The sequence below is a fragment of the Coenobita brevimanus genome, chromosome 15 (assembly GCF_032717465.1).
Source record: "Coenobita brevimanus isolate Jiangsu-jjx chromosome 15, ASM3271746v2, whole genome shotgun sequence".
Classification (NCBI taxonomy): Eukaryota; Metazoa; Arthropoda; class Malacostraca; order Decapoda; family Coenobitidae; genus Coenobita; species Coenobita brevimanus.
Window position 1 is genome coordinate 34,847,573 of NC_136968.1, and position 22,135 is coordinate 34,869,707.

The 22,135-nt window shown below is 39.2% G+C and overlaps 1 protein-coding gene across 1 annotated transcript; it reads left to right on the plus strand.

The window, feature by feature from the left end:
• Positions 1-1,213: 1,213 nt before the first annotated feature.
• Positions 1,214-9,009, plus strand: LOC145390748 (uncharacterized). The gene is made up of 5 exons (XM_080265544.1): positions 1,214-1,349; positions 2,014-2,128; positions 3,912-4,031; positions 6,731-8,743; positions 8,834-9,009. The coding sequence occupies exons 1-5, from the start codon at positions 1,255-1,257 to the stop codon at positions 8,969-8,971; spliced, it is 2,481 nt and encodes an 826-aa protein (XP_080121670.1). The 5' UTR covers positions 1,214-1,254; the 3' UTR covers positions 8,972-9,009.
• Positions 9,010-22,135: the final 13,126 nt, after the last annotated feature.

The following is a 22,135-nucleotide window of genomic DNA, read 5'->3' on the forward strand; positions in this document are numbered from 1 at the left end:
TATTTTTTTACCTGTTATGAGAGATTGATATGTCAAAATTGAAGCGGAAGATGGATGATTCGCCCTCAAGCCAGTTCGTCTTTCCTTTTATTATTTTGGTTTAACTGGATAATCATGATGCCCTCTTACTCTTCCAGTCATTATGCAAAGAAACTAATATTGCTTAACCTTTTTGGGAGAGTTGCCTGTTCTAAGATATAAGTAAACTGATGTAACAGACAATGGGAAGTTTGCATTATTCCAAGAGTTTAAGTTGGATTAGTTTTGCTCGTCATTTTTTCTGGATTTGTGATAAATTAGATGATGTGACAGTGATTCTGTAATAACATTTATGGCATATTGTTATGGTAAGTAACATTTCAAGTAATCATTCGTCCGCCTTCAATAAGGGGAGCGTACGTCCCCTCGTTCCCAGCTAAATCCGTTCCCAGTGTCCTTTACAGTCGCACAAAACGGCTAAATCACAGATAACAGTCTGCTCTTCATTTGAAAGCACTTTCCCTCACAATAATTTTTTTTTTAGGCTGACTGAATGGCGGACTTAGATCATTCTCCCATTGAGCCGAAATCACAGAGCCCCAATCATGGCTGGGACCAGTGGTAGCGCTCGCACTTCACGAGCATAGAGCTGGCAGTTTTATTATTAGACCTTGGCTAAAATGACCTGGAATAAGAAGAAACGTTATATGGTTTCTACAACTCGCATTATAGCATTTGTTTCATCGATTGTTTATTTACTTCCTTAAACGTTTGGGATACATTTTCATAATGGATACCTCATTTTTATATATATTACACATTTGCTTGCATTTTATATGCTACTCACCATATGCAGACATTTACAAACTTCATGCTGATAAGTTGTGCATGACGTTTAGCATTAGCCAATCTTGTCTTACGTTTGTTCCGTTTTGTAACTATTAACTAGCAAATTGGGTATTATTGTTTTCATGTAGTTTTTATAAGAAAATTAGGAATAAAGAATGGAGTACTTTCTGCTCTTTGTGTCATAATAATGTTATAAATGAAATAATCAGTTGGCCTAGATAATAATATTTTTGTTTTGTTTTGTTTGAGTGACAGGTCTCCAGATTTTCCTTAAACTTTACTTAGTACTACACCAAACACCAGCCTTCTGACAGCCAGGGTCACAGAATACATGCCATTTCCCCTGCTGAAGTATTTAAAAGCCAGAGTCTAAATAACAGCCTCCAAATATTCTGACATCTGAGGGGTTATCGTCTTCGTAGCAAGATGGATGTATGGAAAATGTTCGAGGAGTTTAACAAAAAATATTTTGAGGAGAAGCTGAACTCAGTGAGAGTCACATGGAGCCCCCGTATGACCCTGTGAGTTTAGAGGCGATTCTGTGTGAATTTTGTTTATTTTCTGTTCTGAATCAAATCTGTCATTAGCTTCGAAGATCAACCATTGCAGCACAGTATGTCATGCCCAACATAGTATATTGTTGATACCACAAGCTTAAGATATTGTATTAGACACGACAGGGATTGAGAAACACTCTGTTCGACTGTCATTCTGAAGTGACAGTTTTTGTAGTAGTAGTAGTTGTAGTATTACGGTATAATTGTTTAACACATGTCTTTGTTTTCATATCCATTTCCAGTGTTTTTAATGGATTTTCATGTGTTTCAAATGTTATTAATGCTCATTTATCAGAAGTGGCCCATTTTGCAGTTTTACCATCCCTTCCCCATTGCCACTATGACGAAATAATGCTTTTCCAACAGAAGTGACCCTCAAAAGTCTGTCAAAATATATATAATAGCATCGAAAAAAAATGGGTACTTAAGTTCCCCCCCCTCAGGCCTCCCTTGACATTAGCCATCCACCCTGCCAATGAACCTAACCTTGCAAGCCACTTAAACCTTCCATGTTTGCATATACCATCACAAGAGGTAAAGTGATGTAACTGTGAAAGGTGCTGTGAAAGCTACTGCATCAACTATTCAGCCAACTTGCTACTTACCATACCCGATGATCCTTCCACAGGCTTGCTGGCAAGACAGTGTACCGGAGTCGCGGCCGAAAATCCTGGTGTTCCATTCGACTTAGTCAGCCACTTCTCTCACAGAGACCACATTCAGATACCATCAACACTTTGCTGGTCAGTAGGTGCATAGGTAGGTAGGTAGATAGGTAGATAAGTAGGCAGGCAGATAGGTAGGTAGGTAGGTAAGTAGGTAGGAATATACAGGGTGTTCTGAGACTTGATATGCTTAATTCAGGAGTGTCTGATGACTTGGTGGGCAAAAATGGTCTCCCTCATAATTAACCCTTAAGTTCATAGTAATTGTAGGTCTGTAATGGCTGAAAATTGAATGCTTGTTAGTTTAGTATTCTTTACTTAAAATCAGCCATTGAATCACCTTCTGAAGTTAGTGCATCAAGTCCCATGTCACCTTGTTTTTTGATGATGTACTGATGCTGTAGTTATTGTATGGTAGTAAGTATGATTGTTGTTACCCCAGGTTCATCTGAAATGTGATCCTGATGCACTGGAGGTTAATTTTGCCATCTCTGGCAGTGAACCATCCTTCTTTAGGGGGGTTAAGGAGGGGTGTTTGTGTAGCCAGGCATTGGAGCAGCTTGGGTATATCATTACCACCACATGAGGCATCCCTGTCCAGTATTGTGGATATGTAAATTTGAGCACCATTTGCTTCAGGCCATTCTCTGTAATATAGCCATGGGGTGCACATCATACCTGTTACATTACTGTAACCTAGGGTGGTAGGTGGTGGTCACCATCATCCTTTCACTTGATGTAGTGCTGCCTACTTCGTAAGGTGACTCTAATTTGAGTGGCAAGCCTATTGATTTCCTTTAACCCACCCAGGAAACCATTCCCATTGCTTGGTAGAAAACATATAACCAAATAACTGGCTGATGTGGCGCTTACGGTACCCATGTTAAGTGGGTTGAGAGATGCAATTGCAGCATCCATCCAGGAACCTCCACACTCTTCCCCATGCCTGGTTGTGGCAAGATGTCGTCTGCTTTAAAGAATATTGGTTCACCACACGGGACAGTCCATCGGGGGTGATTACTTGCCTGTGGTTGATGGATCTGCTCATTGAGACAGACCAGAATCACTCTGCTACTACTGTTACTACTACTGCTACTGCTGCATTTACTACTACTACTGCTACTACTACTACTAAGGAACACAAAGCCAAGTTACACATGTAAGAGATGTATGCTTTGAACTGAGAGGAGAATTAACCAGCCTCAGCAGCACTTCCTGTTGCCAGATGTGATGAGCACCCCACCATGACTGTAACAGAGTAGATGGCCTTGAGTCAATGGTTCACTGTTGATCACTTGGTACTGGTAGGCAGGTACACTCAGTTAAAATCTATCTCTTCAGTCTTCCATCTTTACATTTTAAAATAGTGTGATAAGTTTTTAGAAGATGTTCTCCAGTAACATTCTCTTGTTTGTAAAGGTCATTTTTTTTTTCTCTCAGCCAACAATGAAGAAGGAATTAAAGTACTCTGTATAAAGCTTAGTTAAGAAATATCCATTCACTAATGTTTGTCTTTAGAATTTTTGTCGTTGAATGACTATTAATTCATTATTGGTGACCAAGTTGGAAGGGAGGTGGCCTGTTTATTGTCCTAATGGACATGATTTGAATTCCAGGCTGAGATAGGGAGCAGTTTAAATATTTTAATTTCAGTAAAACAGACTTCATTATCTGCCATAAGACCACCAACATGTTGTAAAAACACCACTTCAGTACCAGTACACCTGCCCTGTATGAGACAGCCCAAGCATTTAATGAATAAGGATAGTGGTTGTTAGTGCTGTAGTGGTGATGTCTTTTTATAATATTATCATTAGCATTTACACATATTTACAAACACTGACACTGTTGTTTCCCACAGCATGAGATGATACACGCGTACCTACATATAACGCAGGGCAACAAGTACCACGACAGCCATGGGCCCGAGTTCCGTGCACACATGCACAGGATAAACAGCGCACAGGGCTCTAAAATTACGGTTAGAGGGCCTATATGTTTTTAGTATTTGTGTGTGTGTGTGTGTGTGTGTGTGTGTGTGTGTGTGTGTGTGTGTGTGTGTGTGTGTGTGTGTGTGTGTGTGTGTGTGTGTGTGTGTATGTTTATTGGCAGTCATCTATCATTAGTTTATCTGCATGTATCTGTCTGCCTGTGTATTTATCTGTCTGTCTGTGTCCCTTCATATCTCTGTGTGTCAGTGTGTTACCGCATATTCTCATTATGTTAAGATTTCCAGCACTTCATCATTAGCAGATATGTTGCACCATTGAGGGCATTTACTCCTGCCAGATTTTTATAAAACTTTTCAGTTTGGTTGTTAGCCAAGTGTAGTTAGAGTGGAGGTTGGATTTGACTGTTAACCAAGGAGACACATTCCTACTCCATAACTAAGTCTCAATGATTGTTATGCAGTAGACTAAACATTATAATTGTGAGTGTGACACGGCTCCCTCAGATGAAAGCAATCCAAAGCTTAATATTGTCTTGTACCGTATGTTATTTATATCTCAAACCTATCCACATATATTACATAGATATCTTACAAAACTATAATGATTTACTGGATACAAAAGTAACTGAGAAGGAAAAGGTGTTGTGTGCTTGCTTTCACCAGACAATATTTTTCAGCTTCAGGGAGACTTTTCAAACTGGAGGAGTCAGATGTAGGCGTCAGTAACTTTCCCACTACCAGAAGTCTCCCCTAAACTGAGAATAATTATCTGTAGGTACCAAGATTAGCCCTCTCAGTCCAGTGACATATGGTATTGTCTTTTCTTATTTTATTCTTATCTGCATACAGTTTTATTCAGCTCAAGTAGTAGTAGTTGCAGCCCCAAGTTCATCTGAAATGTGAACTTGGTGGACTACAGAATGAGGTTTCCCTTCTTATGCAGCCCACCATCCTTCTTTTGGGAGATTGATGAAGTTGAGGGATGTTTGTAGAATCAGGCAGTGGAGCCAGCCATTTATAATTGTCAGTGCCACCGCAAGAAAATGATCCTCTGCAACACCATTCAGCTTAACCCTTTAACCGCGGGTGTCATTCCAGAATGACATTGCAAAAACTGGACCAAACCGCGGGTGTCATTCTCGAATGTTTGTGAATATTTTGAATACCCCGCATTTTTTCCGTGCGTCATTTGTTTCAAGGGAGAGTAGCTATTAAGTTCTTTCACTCCAGCTGACCCCCACCTCCCTCCCCCCCCCTGGGGCTCCACCTCCCACCCCCTGGGCCCCCCACCCCACCCCGGACCAAACACGCATCGGTATCTGTCCAGCTGTGTGAGTGAGAACACTGCTGATGTGGAAGTGAAGTGCAGGCAATTACAGTGCCTTTTACCTGCCTCAGTGAACACAGAGTGGGTGTTTATCGTATGTGCAGTGTTCATATATGTTTATAGTATTATTATCAGAATGAGGTTGGCATTTGGTAATGGTGTGTGAGCGAAAAATAGTGATTACAACACCGCTGATGTGGCAGTGAAGTGCGGGTAATTACAGTGCCTTTTACCTGCCTCAGTGAACACAGAGTGGGTGTTTATCGTATGTGCAGTGTTCATATATGTTTATAGTATTATTATCAGAATGAGGTTGGCATTTGGTAATGGTGTATGAGCGAAGGTAATGGTGTGTGAGCGAAAAATAGTGATTTTAGATCGCTCACTTCTAATGGCACTGCCCATCCAGTGATAGTCAAGGAAATCATGAAACCTACATCACTGCAAAGCCGAAGGTTAGTACTTTCTAATGGTACCTTATTTTTCGCTCTAGATTTATTCTGTGCAGAGTTATAAAGGTTTAAAGTTTGTTTACATTTTGGTCGAAACCCCCGCGGGAGAGGCCAGTCGGGGCAAAACAATGCCCGCGGTTAAAGGGTTAAGAAGGAGGGATCTGTACTAGCACTGGGGTTGATGAATATTATACAGTATCTAGTCCTCCAGTTTGAAAAGCCTGCTGTGTGTTGAATAAAAGTGTCTGGCATTAGCAGATGTTTATAAAAAGAGGCAGTACATGTACCCACAATTTCCACCTAAGATGAAGCTGAGAGTTTAGAAGGCATAGATGGATGTTTGATGCATTTCAGTGGCCATTCTTGGTAATTCGTGTTCTTTTATGCTTTCCTTTTCCAATTTTGTATCTTCTCTTGATCTGTCTGTCGACTGGCAGACACTGTAACCCTGTAAGGTGGCCATAAATGAATTACCTCCACATCATCCCCCCCATGTTATATACAGTACCTCTCCACCCTGTCTCATCATCTCATCCTCAGCCTCCCATCTCACCTTCCCTCCTCCACCTCTCTCTGTCTCTCATTCTCCACCTTTCCACATGGCCAGACCATCTCAGATTATTTCTCAAAATGCTTTCAGTCACAACCACATCAGCACCATGACACACTTTCGCTTCCTGATTTATTTGTATATCTCTCCATGTAACTCCTCATGCACCTCTCAGATAACTACTTTCCTAACAAGCCAACCACCACCGACCAGGCTACAACAAGGCCCGGTCTCCTCTACATGTTTTAGTGCTGATAAATTAGCCTTGTAAGCGGCAGTGGAGCTTGAATAGGGAAGTTTTTTGGAACTGATGTAGACTGTACAAAAAAAAAAAAAGTTAAAAAAGGTTGCTTAAATTGAGGCATAGCTGTTTGTTTTTTATATCCTTCTCTCTCCACAGCTCTACCACAACTTTCGGAAGGAGGTGGACAAGTTCCGGGTTCACGTGTATCGCTGCGACGGCCCCTGTGTCAACCGTCGCCCCTTCTATGGCATCCTGCGCCGCGCCATCTCCAACCCACCAGGACCCACGGATAGGTGGTACGAGCGACACTTGAATGAGTGTGGCGGCACCTTCCATAAGATTGCAGGGCCAGGGGTCAATAGAGAGAAAAATGAGGGGTCTGGGAGTGGTGGAGGAAACTTCAGAGGGACATGGAGAGGTGGAGGAAACCGTGGAGCAAAGATAGGAGGGAGAGGAGATGGGAGGTGGGGTGCATCTGGTCAAAGAGTTCATTCAGCATCCAGTCAATCAACCACTAACTCTCCCAGTCCTACTAAAACCCAGTCATACAGTGATGAGTATTATCAGCCAGGCAAAGTTAGAATCAGCCATTACAATTCCAATCAGAGTCCTAGTAAAGTACAGCCACAGTTTGCCATTAAATCTGAGCCCAGCACAAGTAGTGTTGATTTTAACGAGAGTTCCGTTGTTGAGAGGATAAAATCAAAGTATGCCAACACCAAGCAGTCCATACTTCTATCCCAGAATGAGACCAAACAAGCATATGACAACAGCACTCAAAGACAGGGCAAGAGTGTGCCTTTGGAGGTGTATGCTCGGGTTGACGGCAGGATGAACTACTCGTACATCCCAAAGAACCTGAAGAATCTTAATATCCATAAGTATATAAGGAGGTACAAGGAGGCCGTGAATGCCAGCCAGATTAGGAATGCCAGTCAGATTAGGAAACCAGCAGAAGTCAGTAGTACACAGAGACAAGGTAAGAGTGTGCCTTTGGAGGTGTGTGCTCGGGTTCACGGCAGGATTAACTACTCGTACGTCCCAAAGAACCTCCAAAATCTCAATATTCACAAGTATTTAAGGAGGTACAAAGAGGCTATAAATGCTAGTCAAAATAGTCACCAGTCATCCCAGATCTTTAATTCATCACAAGTTAGACAAGGATATGGCTCCACTCACTCATCTAGCAAGGACTTTTCAGGTTCTCCATCTGAGCGAGGTAGTTTAGGTCATACATCGGGATCAGGGCCGGGGTTCGAGGGGTCATTCAAGAGGAAACAAACGTCCATAATCTCCTCTGAAGTTGATAAGTACATGAAGAGATTCCAGGAGGCGAAGGAGAAGTCAAAACAGAGATCCGACAGTGCTTACAGTTCCTATCAAAACCAGACTCATGTAGTGGAAAATGCAGGTGGTCTTACATTTACCCCATCTAAAATTGGCAACAATATGAAAAGACTGAATGACACAGGGAAGCCAACGGTAAATCCAGTGGAATTTCATGGAGCCACCCAGGGGCAACGACAATCCTTTACGATGAACCTCAATCAAAGTTACAGTAGTCCAAGTCCAAATAAGTCACTGTCGAATACAAATTGCCTGAGTCCAAGTAAACTGAGTACAAAATGCCCGGTGTGTGGCATATCCGTGGCGTCGGTGGCTTATGATCAGCATGTAGAGGAGTGTTTTGGCAGTGATATGGACTTTGACATGGACTTCCTTGATGAGGTGGATTTGGGGAGTGGGACCAAGCCTGTGGGAGTGAAAAAAGAGGGATTAGTGGAAGAAGGTGGATTAGAGGAAGGAAAGCAGGTTAGAAGTGGACATCAAGGGGCTGGGCGTAGTGGTGGAGGGTCTGGAAGTGGAGGTAGGAACTCTGGGAAGAGAGGAGCATTTGGATCAGCAAAAGGAAGTGGAAGCCAAAGCCGACCTATGTGTGGATTAGTGGAAGGTAGCAGGGATGGAAGTGGATCTACAAGGGGAGGATTTAGTTCTGGGGGTGTGTGGGGTGAGTGGGAGACGATGGCCTGCCCCAACTGTGGGTCTGACATACTGGTTGCCGAGAGGGACTTCCACCTTCAGTTCTGTGTTGACTCAGGTGATGATGATGACGATGGTGAGGATTTGGACTTTTACAAAAATTCCCGCGAAAACACCCCAGATGGTGACGTTAATGGTGGAAAACATCAACGAAAAACGTCACCTGGGTATTCCAAAGGGAGTGGCTCAAAGGGCAAATCAAGGAGTACCCCCACAAAGCATCCACATGGTTCCCAGGACCAAGGTTTTGAAGATCCTGATTTTGTGACGTGTCCCTCGTGCATGGAGAGAGTCAGGGAGAAGATGATACATGAACACCTCGACCAGTGCCTTAGCTTTCTGTCAGAGGAGTTCTAAGTATTTACTGTGTAAGTGCTGGGTGGTGCTAGGTGGGGGCATCTGCCATCCACTCACACGATGTAGTGCTACCTTCAGGTGACGCTACACTGAGTGACACACTAAATGGTGTCCTGTAACCCAGGAAGCCATTTACTATATTTAGTGATATCCATATAATCAGATGGTGCTTTATAGTCTAATGGGTTACGGCAGTCCAACTGGATGTAGCTGTTAAAGGTTTACATCTGGGGGGTGGGGGTGGGATTTACCACTCACATACAAGTACTCCTCTACTTGGGTAAATTTCGAGAAACGTAAAAAATACTTTCAAAGATAAAAATATGAAAATACCTCTTCTACCTATTTAAATTGCACACCAAGTCCTCCTTCGTTATTCAGGCACCAGGTGGCATCTGTGTGCTTGCCACCTGTTACAGTCAAACCAGAATATGATGAGCTCTGGGGTGGAGAGGGGAATTAAGTACAGCGCTGCCATATCCTTACCAAAACAAAACCACCTGGTATCCAACGTTTTCTATAATATTTTGAATGGGATTACTCCGCCAAAAATATGCTACTGTCCTTTTGTTACGTTTAGTCTTTTTGGTTCCATTAAGGCTATTATCGGCTATTATAGTATAAAAATACAAGCTATAAACAGTCCATGGTGGGTGGTAGGTGAGTGGCCGTGACTGACCCAAACACACGGGTCACCGGAAATGTGGCAGCGTGGTCTAAACAACGTTGTCACATGTTGTATTGAGTCGTTGTTTATATTCTTATAAAGAAAGTAAATCGTTACTATGAATTTTTTTTTTTAATAATATATTATATATGGAGTATTTCAAGCTAATATAAAGTTGTTAATATCTTAACATTCAACAATGTAAAGTTGACGGTTTAAATGTTTGGCATATGCGCTTTTCTTACCTGCCCCACCTCAGAGCTCATCATATTCTGGTTTGACTATAGTTTGCTGAGTTTGTTTTTGCACTACACTTGCAGTTATTGTTGTGGCAGGAGGTACATGGTTGTGTTTTTAATTATTTTGACCTTCAGCATGTCTCAAAAATAGAAGAGTAATGTTGATGGTAAGAGCAGCAGCAAAAAACAAACGACAATACTATATAACGATGGAAATGAAAGTGGATATCATTAAGGGAGTTGGGAGAGACATGTTACCATGGTGACGCACCAATACACCGTTGATGTCAGTGAGGGTGGCAGACAGGGTGAGAGTTGTTGGCTGCCAGTTTCTTCCACCCTACATACATATTTTTATTTACTTTTGTGCATAAATGAATTACAGTTTATGTTTGTTTATGTTTACTGGACAAAAGCATGATTACTGAGTGGATATTGAGTGTTCATTAAAGATATTACGCAACTCCAAGAGTAAATAATGACTTATGTAAAGATTCAACTTACGTAAGAGCAGCAGGAACCAGTTAATTATGTAGGTTGAGGAGTACTTGTACAGTGTTTGTGGAAGGAGTGATACTGGTCACCCTCACATTAAATGTCAGGACTGAGCACCATTGCTCTGGGCCCCTTCACTCCTGATAGGGAAGAAATAAAGGATAAATAAATACCAGTAAGTAAATAAAAGGATTAGATGATGGATAGATAGATAATATGATCAGGGAGGTCCAGTGGTTTACACACCCTCTTCTGAATGATGGTCTTCCCTTGTCACCTGGGTATGATCTTTAGTTGGTGACTTAATTTCATTTATATATCTTGTCCTTTGAGATTTTTTTTGAGAAACTGTAGGTTATTTAAGGTTTATTTTGAGCAAAAGATGCTATATCAGTGTGGGTTGAGTTCTCATCTATGAAACTAGTTACTGAAGGCCAAATGGGATTATTTTTTCCTAGCTATATATGAAAATCCTCCCTCCATCCATGTATCCATCCATCCATCATTCAGTCTTTTATTTCCCTGCATTATCAGGAATGTATAGGGTGCTGTGTAAGGCTGTGTAGTCCAGTAGTTACGATTACAGTATATCCTGTAGTTACTTTATTCCTCTGTATTTCACTCAGTATTTATAATCATCATCATCATCATCATCGTAATCATCATCATCATTATTTCCAGCACCTTGGTCCTTCCTGGGAACTGGTAAACAAGGGATGGTAGTGACAGAAATGCTTCCAGGCCACTTTATTGCAACCAGTATGAAAATATAACCATATACTGTATCTATAATTCACCTGATGCTTGAGATCTCTTAGTGGATGTATCTAATATACTTTCATTATCTAGACAGTATTTTAATTGTTATACCTGTGTGTCATTCTGTATTATAATAGTGTAAAAAGCATATCCAACTCACTTTCCGTTGACTTGGCCAAAGATGATTCTGTTAAGCTGTATGTTGGTGAGCTCAGTAATTATAGTGCTTGTACTGTAACCTGGCAGTGATCCGCAACCCCATTTAGTTGAACCGATAACCTGGTGTAGTCCGACTGGAGGGCAGATTTGACTAATAACAAGGGAGAGCAACCCCTGCCTCATTTTTTAAGGCTCTAGGAATTTCATGTAGTCACAGTTTAGTATGCAAGCTGTGGGAGTGACTATACTGCTCTTACTCTAACTTGGCCCAGAGTTTCATCCTTTTGCAGCTTATTTCACATAGGACAGTGACAGATAAAAAGACATTGCATTGGCTCTACATCCTTTCCATAGCACTTTTTCATGCCTAGCATCATATTCAAGTGGTAATCTATTTTTACAACTGAACAGTCAGTATGGAAAGATGGCAGTTTAGGCCAGGTTAGAGTAAAAAAAGAGTACAGTTCCATCACATAAACAGAGTGTACATATTTTGTTTAATATCTCACTTACCATTTTTTTTTATTTAACATTCTTGCTACAACCAGACTATTTTGCCTTATCCTTCAGTACAATAACAGCTTTTATATTATATTCTTGATACAGCGTAGGAGAGAGACAGGAGACTGAAAGAATTAGGCTTCCAGTGCATAGGAAACCCTCAGTTGTAGCCTCCACTGAACCTAACACCACAGTACAGTATTTACCAGGGAACAGCTGCTTACGATGCTAATAGGTGAGTGAACATATGTCTGTCTATCTAAATCTCTATCTGTCCATCTGTCTATTTATCTCCCAACACTAATAGTTAAGCAAAAACATCTGTCTGTCATTCTGTCTATCTCCCAACATTAGTAGATGAGTGAATGAATCTATTATTTTGTCCGTCTCTCTGTCTTTCTATCTGTTTATCTATAGCCAGATGCCTTATATTTATACCCAGATGCCTTATTTTTATAGCCAGATGCCTTATTTTTATAGCCAGATGCCTTATTTTTATAGCCAGTGCCTTATTTTTATAGCCAGATGCCTTATATCTATAGCCAGATGTGTTAGTCCTGGAAGGCGTGGCCACAAACAAATCACCATGGTACTCTATCTTCTACCGTCAGGCTCCCCTCTGACCGACTCACACCACCCTCTCTCGTGTACCTCTCCACCCCATCCTTTCACCTCATCTTCAGTCTCATCTCCTTGCTCTCTCCACCTCATCCTCAGTCTCACCCTCCGCTTTCTCCCACCACCTCATCCTCAGTCTCACCCTCCCCCTTCTCCCACCACCTCATCCTGTCTTCCATCCCCCTCCATCTCACCCACATACACTCATAGTCTCACTACATTCTCTTCACACAGCCAGACCATAACATCACATTATTTACCACACACAAGTATTCCGCTGAAGACTAGCAGGCAAGACAATACAGTAATGATAGTAATATTTAGGCACCTGGTGGTTTAGTGGGTAATTACAGCGCTCCAATTGGACTGAGCCTGTGAAAGTTTATATCCACAGGGTGGTTGGGGTTTATTGCTCACGTAAAGCTGCTCAGGGATGAGTGAGGCTGGTCACTCTCATCTTACATGTCAGGACCAACTTGCCTAGCCCCAGGCTCCTACGCTTCACATGGGGCAATGTAGGATTGGATGATGAGTGAATGAATGAATAATAATAATAAAAATAATAATATGGAACAGTATTTATTTACCATAGAACAGTAAGGATCATAATTACTTTGTGTATTTTCTTGAGCTTTCTAAGGCCACATCCACACCAAATACATGCTGGTGTGGCGGGGTAGGTCTGCCTCAGTGTAACTCATAGACATTCCCACCCACACCCCTGACCACTGGAGCTGCTGGTATGGGTTTTATTATTGTAAAACTCCCACCCAAACCCACAAGCACTTGGTGTGGATCTGTGCCATGTATTCCATTTCATTATATTTACCATTAGCATCATTTTTATTTTTACTACTATCATCATTTATATTTACCATTGTCATTTATTTATACTTACCATTATCATTTATTTATATTTACCATTATCATCATTTTTTTTTATATTTACCATTATCCATGATCATTTTTTTATATTAACCATTATAATTTTTTAATACTATTATCATTTTTTTTTTTATATTTACCATTATCACCATTTTTGTATATTTAACATTATCTTCGTTTTTTTATATTTACCATTATCATCATTTTTGTATATTTGACATTATCATCTTTTTTTATACTTACCATTATCATTTTTTTTATATTTACCATTATCATCATTTTTTTATATTTACCATTATCATTTTTTTATATTTAACGTTATCATCTTTTTTTTATACTTACCAAGATCATCATTTTTTATTATTTATCATTATCATCATTTTTTCTCCCAAACTTGGTTCATATTTTCATCTTGCAGCTTGTTTCATGATGCTCAGTGACCGATAAAGATAATGGTGTTGCTTTACACTTTCCCCACCACTTCTTTGTGACTGGTGCTGTGTGTTTGTGATAATCTCGTGTTACAGCGCAGTGGCTAAGATGGAGAGAGTAAGTTTAGGCCAAGTTAGAGTGACAAGAGTATAGCCTATATCTCTCCATGCTCTCAGGATGGCCAAAACATCCCATGGTAGTTCTAGCGTTTCTCTCCTCTCTCTCTCTCTCTCTCTCTCTCTCTCTCTCTCTCTCTCTCACACATCCACATCAACACCACAATGCTCCACCATTTCTCCATTTGTCTGTCTGTCTCATAACTCACAACACTTATAACCATGCTAACTATTTTCAGACAAGGGTAAATGAAAACCTGAGGCTAAGTTTGTAAAGTTTAATTTCATACAAGTCAACGAAACCTTAAAAACTGTATCGCAGTCTGATCAGTCGGTGGGGAAACAGAAAATACACGGGTGATGGGGAGGTCAAGAGGCCCTGGTGTGTGGAAAGACTGGACATGTTTGATCATTGTGGAAAAAAAGATAATAATAATAATAATAATAATAATGATAATGATGATGAAAAAGGAGAAGGTGGATGTATTTTTCTATTTTCTTGCTATCGCCACTGACAATATTGGATTAAGTATAAATAAATACCATAAATGAAGCAAAAAGAAGCATGCTGTTCATCTTTTCATTCTCATGCCTTTTTCTATGTTTATTCGAGCTATCACCATCAGCCATCATTAATAACAAAAAGTTTTATAATTAATGCCTTCAGTTCAATCATTTTTTCTCTGTTGTAACCCAGCCGTCACCATCCGCCTTGGATAAAAATAAAGAAGGAAAAAAAGATCAATCCCTTCAATCCTGACCCTTTTTATAGTACTGGTATTTTTGCAGCCACTATCAGCCATCTTGGATTCAAAATATCCCCCAGAGGCTGATATTCGTAAACGGACACGATAATTACATATGAACAAACCCAGCCATACAGACAGTCATTATTACAGGCCATAGCTTAGTGGTACAGAAGCCAGTGGTTAATTTGAGCTCATTACACCTTAACATTCTCGTCTGTTTCTATGTATAAATTTAATATCTACCTTTATAACTACTGTATGTATTGGCTGGTATTTATTTATTTATTTACATATTTATAATTTTGTGCGCTGTGACGTTTACTAAATTTGTGCAGTTCTTGCATTCTGTCCTCCTGGCTTGGCTCTTTCACTACAATGTCTTTTCTCCCTACCTTCTTCTCGCTATTACCGGACTGCGGTATTTTATTTTATACATTTTATTTACATATTTATAATTTTGTGCGCTATGACGTTTACGTAATTTGTGCAATTCTTCGGGTTCTGTCTCCCTGTCTTGCTTGACCCTTTCTCTACAGTGTCTTTTTTTCCCTACCTTTTCTTGCTGTTACGAGACTGTTTTCTATCTATCTGTCTATTGCCAGACGCCTTAATCTCATACGGGGTGGACACAAACAAATTGCCTCTACCGTATGTCGCCCTGTTTTATTTTATACATTAGGAAGGACTTTCATAAACTGAGGGGGAAAAAAATTACTCTTTCTGTCACTTAGCAGAGTTTTCCACCAAGCTGAGTGTAGTTGTATGGCAGTGGCAAGAATAAAAGAACTAAGTCGTTAATAAAACAAGTAAGTCATTCATAAAACAAATCATTTATAAACGGGATTATGGTGTCTGGCAATATATAGATAGATAGATTAATAAGACAAGTAAGTCATTAATAAAACAATTTTGTCATTAATAAAACAAGTATGTCATTAATAAAACAAGTATGTCATTAATAAAACAAGAAAGTCTTTAATAAAACAAGAAAGTCTTTAATAAAACAAGTATGTCATTAATAAAACAAGTAAGTCATTAATAAAACAAGAAAGTCATCAGTAAAACAATTCATTAATAGAACAAGTCATTAATAAAACAAGAAAATCATCAATAAAACAAGTCACTATTTCAAACTTAAAGACAACTAAATAAAACCCATTTGCCATTAAACATCTCCTATACAATGAATGGAATCTCTTAACTCCAGCAAGAATAAAATAAGTATCTGATTATAATGTTGGTTGGGACTGAATAGGGAGGCTGCCAGAGATTGAGCAGTGTGGAGAGCCGCATTTAGATGACCTAGGATGAGGCACATAAGCATATTGGAGCCTTTAAAATAATACGATATGATGAGCGAGACGATTGAAGACATGACGAGTGATTTTAAAATGTAACCTCTCACCTGAACTTATCATTGGCCAGTACAGAGAGAGAGAGTAGTAAAATAGTAGTGTCGTCATAATATCTTCCCTTCAGCTACCACAAGACTATATACTGTAATTCAGTTTAGGAATCCCCCTCCTCATAGTGAGTTATAAACAATCTCCATTAATGCCTTCAGTAAAACAATGCCTCTTTGTGCTATTTTTCACTGCCAATCAGTTTTATAATATCACCCCTTTTGGTAAAATAATGCCTCTATTCTGTTCTTTAAATGGCCAAGCAATTTTAGACAGCATAAAAAAATAACAGACTAGGCATATATTCACATTAAAACTCCTATATTCTCCAGTGCACTGAAATATCCTACATGCCACCTCTTTCTGTAAATTAATCCCGCAATAAAAAATAAATGAATATATAAATAAATATAATACCTGTAATGCCTGTCAGTAAAATAATGCCTCTCTTGTAACAGCCAAACAGTTTAATACAGCATAAAATATAATAAAAGCGTAGTGGTACAAACATTTTTAAATTTCTGTAGTCTGTGATGCACCAAAATGGCTAACATGTCCAGTGTTTCCATCACATCAGTGGGCCATATTATAGCTGGCTTAGGAGGTTCCCTAGCACCTCTTCCTTAGTGGTTTATTCTGCATATTTCACCACAGTATTCTCCCATATTTCTTCTTCACAATGACAGTTTTCTTAGATAACATACAGGCAGTCTTCATGTCACCATTTTTCCCAGATGATGTACTTATTTGATTCTCTATACTTTCAGGGTCTTTTATTTACCTTAGCAGATTATTTTGAAAGTTGAGGGGTGAGATGTAGAATTTATTAACCCCTTCAATACCATGCATCCTTCTTAAAATAAAATCACATGGAGACAGCAAAAATAAAATGGAAAATACAGTACATCACCAGATTGAAGGGGGGATCAAGTCTTGAGATGTACAAAGGCAAAATGCTGCTTTAAGTGAAACAGTTATAAATGGCACATACATTTGATCCATAGATGACTGGTTAAAATTATAAACCACACCTAATTTTTGTGTGTGTGTGTGTGTCAAAAAGTAAACAAACAAATCAGTAATAAATCATGAAAAATTAAATGAAAAAAGGTGTTAATTCATCATCAGCCTCAGAATTAAATAGTTTTAAGTGAAGATGTTAATGAGCACTGCCAGAATAAAAGAAAATTAAAAGTAAAACACAACTTCTATGAAATAACTGTAGGTAAGGACTAATTTATCAGTAATTTAGTAACAAAGCACATGAGAACTGCCTGTACAAGAGAATATCAACACACCATATGCAGAAACAAACTGATAAGAAAGAGCTTTTAACTCCCTGGATGCAAATTACCTATTTTGCATTTTATTTCCACTAACATGAGACAGTTTTAAGCTGTGGAAAAGCATGGGGCATAAAGAAAAATAATAATAACCTTAATTATTAACATTTTCACAAGGAACACCATGTGGCAGAGAAACAAAAGGAACCATCAGTGTTAAAACTATTACAATTAACATATTAGCCATGAAATCTTGCTCCAGAGAAACACAGTATAAAAAAAACTATCATAATTAAGATTTTGGTCAGGAATAACAAACTTCATACAGTATTTTATTCCAGTCTAAAATGGACAGTCTTATTCAGATCTACAAAAAGCAAATCACCTCATAGATAATCCACCATAGTCAAAGAGATAAGGGAGTCTCACCAAGCCGTAAAAAATATGACCCAGTGCCTCTTGCATTGGGGGAGGGGAAGGGGGAGGAGGTGGGAGGGAATGGGGGGGTCGACAATTTGAAATACAGTAATCTCGTACCCCTACATCGCGTGAGTACAAGTGTATTCAAGATGGCCACCACCTTGAGCGGGAAACTCTGGGGGGAGAGGGGATAAAATCTACGCTGACGAGTTTGATAATTGTGACGGAATTTTTCTTCAGTTTATTTTATGGATTAGCACAAGTGGAAATTTCAAAAGGAGGGGAGGGGAATTTTAGGAAATGGAAGAATATTTAAAGGATTTTTTTTAAGGCCAGTGGAAGCTTTATGGGGAAAATTTTTAAAGATGGAGCATTTTTTAAAGAACCCTTTTTTCAGAAATGTGGAGGTTTTGAAGCAGGAATTAGAGATGGAAGTATCGGCATGTTCTAAGAATTATTTTTTTAGGCAGGTGCAAATTTCAGGGAGGGATTCAATGCAATGGAAGTTCATTTTAAGGAATTCTCTTTAGGCAAGCGGGAATTTGAAGTTTGATATTTTACTACAAAGAAGTCCATTTTAGGAAGTTGTCAGTTTTGAAATTTCAGTAGTTGAAAGTACTTTATAGGGAACTGTTTTGTCATCTTTTTGAAAACTGTGAAGGGGAAAAGATTCAAAACTATAGAGAATTATCTGGGAACAGGACAAGGTTCAGGGAAAGAGCTAGACAGCTGAGGTTGGGGCAGGTTCTCAAAGCTTGTATTCTTGCTGGCCAAGGAGGCTTCGACGCAACTCTTCCTTAGCTATTTGTGTTGCTCCTTTCACGTTATTTTCAGCCTGAGGAATTATTTTTTATTCATGCTGTTTTTGAGAATTTACATAACATAGGACAAAAATTGTCAATTTACAGCTCATTCATTTAACTAAGTGGAGATAACTGTCCTTTTGCAGCTTATATCCTGCAGAGTCCTGGCAGAATAAGATGATGCTATGGCATGACATTCTTTTCACAGAACTTCTTCATGATTAGCAGTATAGTCTAGCATTACTCTATAGTTACAACTCAGCATTCAGGGTGAAAAGATGCTAAATTTATGCCTAGTTAAAGTGAACAGAGTATAGAGGGGTTAGGTACAGCCTGCACTAACCCCCTCAGCAGTAGGGAACACCTCAGTAGTGTTGAGGTTTATGAAAAATATATCTAACCTCTTCAAAGTCTCTCTCTGGTGCTGGAGAGGGATGCCTTCATGTGGTGGTACTGATATAAAAAGGTGGTTCCTCTGCCTGGTTATATACATGTCCCTCCCCTTGCTCCCTGTCCCTCCAAGATGGTGGACTACTGGAGAAGGACAACATCCACCTACAGTCCACAAATATTCAGATGGACCTAGGGCTTCAACTGTAACTACTACAATATTGCAAACTCTCATACCATCATCTTTATCAGGCTGAAGGGGTTAATGTTAGTAAAGAAGAAGTGCCAGGGAGCCTTCTAAGCCTTAAAGAATACCAGTCATTGTGTGGGGATGGGATGGGCTGAAATTTCCCTTGTTTCAAAAAGGTTAGTTGATTTTCAGTGGTAGCGGATTTCAAAGCAAAGGTTTCCACGCTTTCACAGTTGAAGGAGGCTTGACTCTTGAATGTGGTAATGATTTTTTTTCTTTAATTCTTACTTCCACCAGACAATAGGATTCAGCTTTAGACCTGCTGTAGTTGGTTGGTTTTCATCTGATAAAGATCCATAACTCCTTTCAGCTTAAATGGTGGCCAGGTGTAATCCAGGCGGGTGATACATGTAACTAGTAACCAAGGAGACTCATTCCTGCCTCACATCTATGGCTTATTGAATTTCATGCTACCAAGACACGGTATTTCCTGGGAGTAGCTCAGTTCCATCAGATGAAAACAAACTGACCACAGAGGGAGTTATTGAAGGCTGTATGTTACCCCTCCAGTTCAAAGTCTCTTCAAAGCGGAGTAAAAATAATCTGGAGGTAACAATAGAATTTAAAAAAAAATGTCATTGAAGTGAAGTGGCTTAATTCTTCAATCCAATGAAGTACTGTATTTTTCAGTTTATTCTTGCTATGGTCAGAAAATATTACAAAGTGTAGGAGAGACTTTTCCCACTAAGGTGTTAGATTCACCTCTGACCCTCTCACTACTAAAGGTAAATAAAATGATCTAGAGGTAACAGGAATAAACCACAGCACATAATTTGATTCAAAGTATTCACCTTTCCAATCCAGTCATGCATTTTGTGCTTTATTTTTGCTACCTTTCAACCATTTTATTCATTTTGTTATTCATGTATACAGCCTTCATTAACCCCTTCATTAGTCAAGACCTACCATTAGTTGAAAAAAACGGCATGGCAGGAGAGGGAATACACACAGAAAACATCACCATACTGTATTCAGAAAGGTTTAATTCCCCTCTGTTTGGTGATGTCCTTTTTGCTGTTTATTCCCACTGCCAACCAACAGTTTCCTTCTACTCAGGACAGATTTTTGGAATGGAGAGGGGGGAGTGATACCATCCACCCCTAACTCCCTCAGTACCCTCTTACCAAAAGCTGAAAAATATAACGTGGAGTTAGCATGAATTAAAGGAAAAAAATACATTACCTGATTCAAGGAAGGGAAGAAAAACTGTTGGAATTAGAATGGGGGGGATGGGGGGCACTTTGGTTTGGAAAAATCCTAAATCGGCCACTCACGACCGCAAGAATTAAAAAAAAAAATCCGATAATCCTTTCATTCCCATAGTGCACTCTTTTATTTTATTTTTGCTGCCACCAGACGATTTTATTTGGCTTTGGAGAGAGATTTCCAACTTGAGAGAGAGAGATAGTCGTCAGTAACCCCACTAACGTAAAATATCCCTCCTTATTCATACTTGGAGAGATCTTTTGAAATGGAGAGATGATCTGCATCTTTCCTCAACCCCTAACATGTAAACGATCTTTACTTAACCTGGGAGAGACTTTCTGAACTGGAGAGATCTAAGTATTGCCTTCACTAATCCCAACTGCACAAAAAAATCTCTCTTTATTCAGCTAAGGAGAGATGATTCAGAGACAACTCACACTGGAGACATTAGCTACAGCCATCATTAAACCCAACAGTTCAGACAATCTTTCCTTTACTCGGGGAAGACTTCAGACTGATGAGATTAACTACAGCTGTCATTTTAATCCAGCAATTTGAGATCTTTACTTAATTTTGGAGAGACTTTATGAATTGGAGGATTCAGATCAGGCCTTCACTGACCCACTGTGCCTGGTTATATCTATTTATATTTATTCTTGCCATTTACTGACTTTCTGCTTCAACTTCAGACTGACTAAATGGAGGGGTTACATGAAGTCTTAATGCACCCCTTCAGTTTTAAAGACCTTACCTAAGTTGACTGATATCCCAGCAAGAATAAACTAAGCTCTTTTCACGTTAACTTGGCCTAGGTTTTCATCATTTTGCAGTTTATTTCAAGTAGCTTTGTGGCATTAAAAAATAAAAAGGAAAAAAGTTACAGCTCTACATCCTCTTCAGAGCACTTCTTACGACCAGCATCCTATTCTAGTGTTAATCTTTCACTATAACTCAGTATTCAAGATGGAGAGATGTTAATTTTAGGCCAGCTTAAAGTAAAATGAGTATAGATAGGACTTCGCCCAAATTCAATCAGTTAATACACCTTTCCCAACCTGAATAAAAATCGTCTGGAGGTAGCAAGAATAAGTGTCATATCCTCGTTAGTCTAGGGACCTTTGTAGCACCTCTTCCTTAGTGATATATTTGTTTATTATTCTCGTGACTGTTACGATTTGTATTGCGTATTACTGCTTGATGGTTTATTACGCATATTACAGTAATTCTTGTTGATTTATTTTGCATCCTACACCTTACCATAATCTTGTAAGGTACAATTTATTTTTCGCATTATCCCTTACCATTCTCTCGTATGTTAGGATTTACTTTGCAGATTACACCATATCATTCTCCTTTAAATTATGATTTATTTTCTGTATTACACCTCATCAGTCTCTTGTTTATTATGATTTATTTTGCAAATTATTTTTTATTGTTTTCATACAGTCAGACACAAAAATCTATTTGCCTCTCCTGTCTCATCCTTACTGCTGAATTCATAGATGCTTAAATGAGACACAGAGGCCAAAGGTGTGTATTATCACCCATGTATGGATGGTAATACTGTATACACCTCACTCCACTACCTTACATTCAAACATCTATAAATCCAGCCATGAACTTGTGGCAGGAGAGGCAGATGAACTTCAGTATTTGATTGTACATTATTTAAAAGTGGTTTATGTTGGCAAAGATGAATTTATACCTTCCTTATGTCAACACAGATTAATTTATGTCTTTTTTATGCTGACATACATTAACTTATATCTTTTTAATGGTGACACTGATT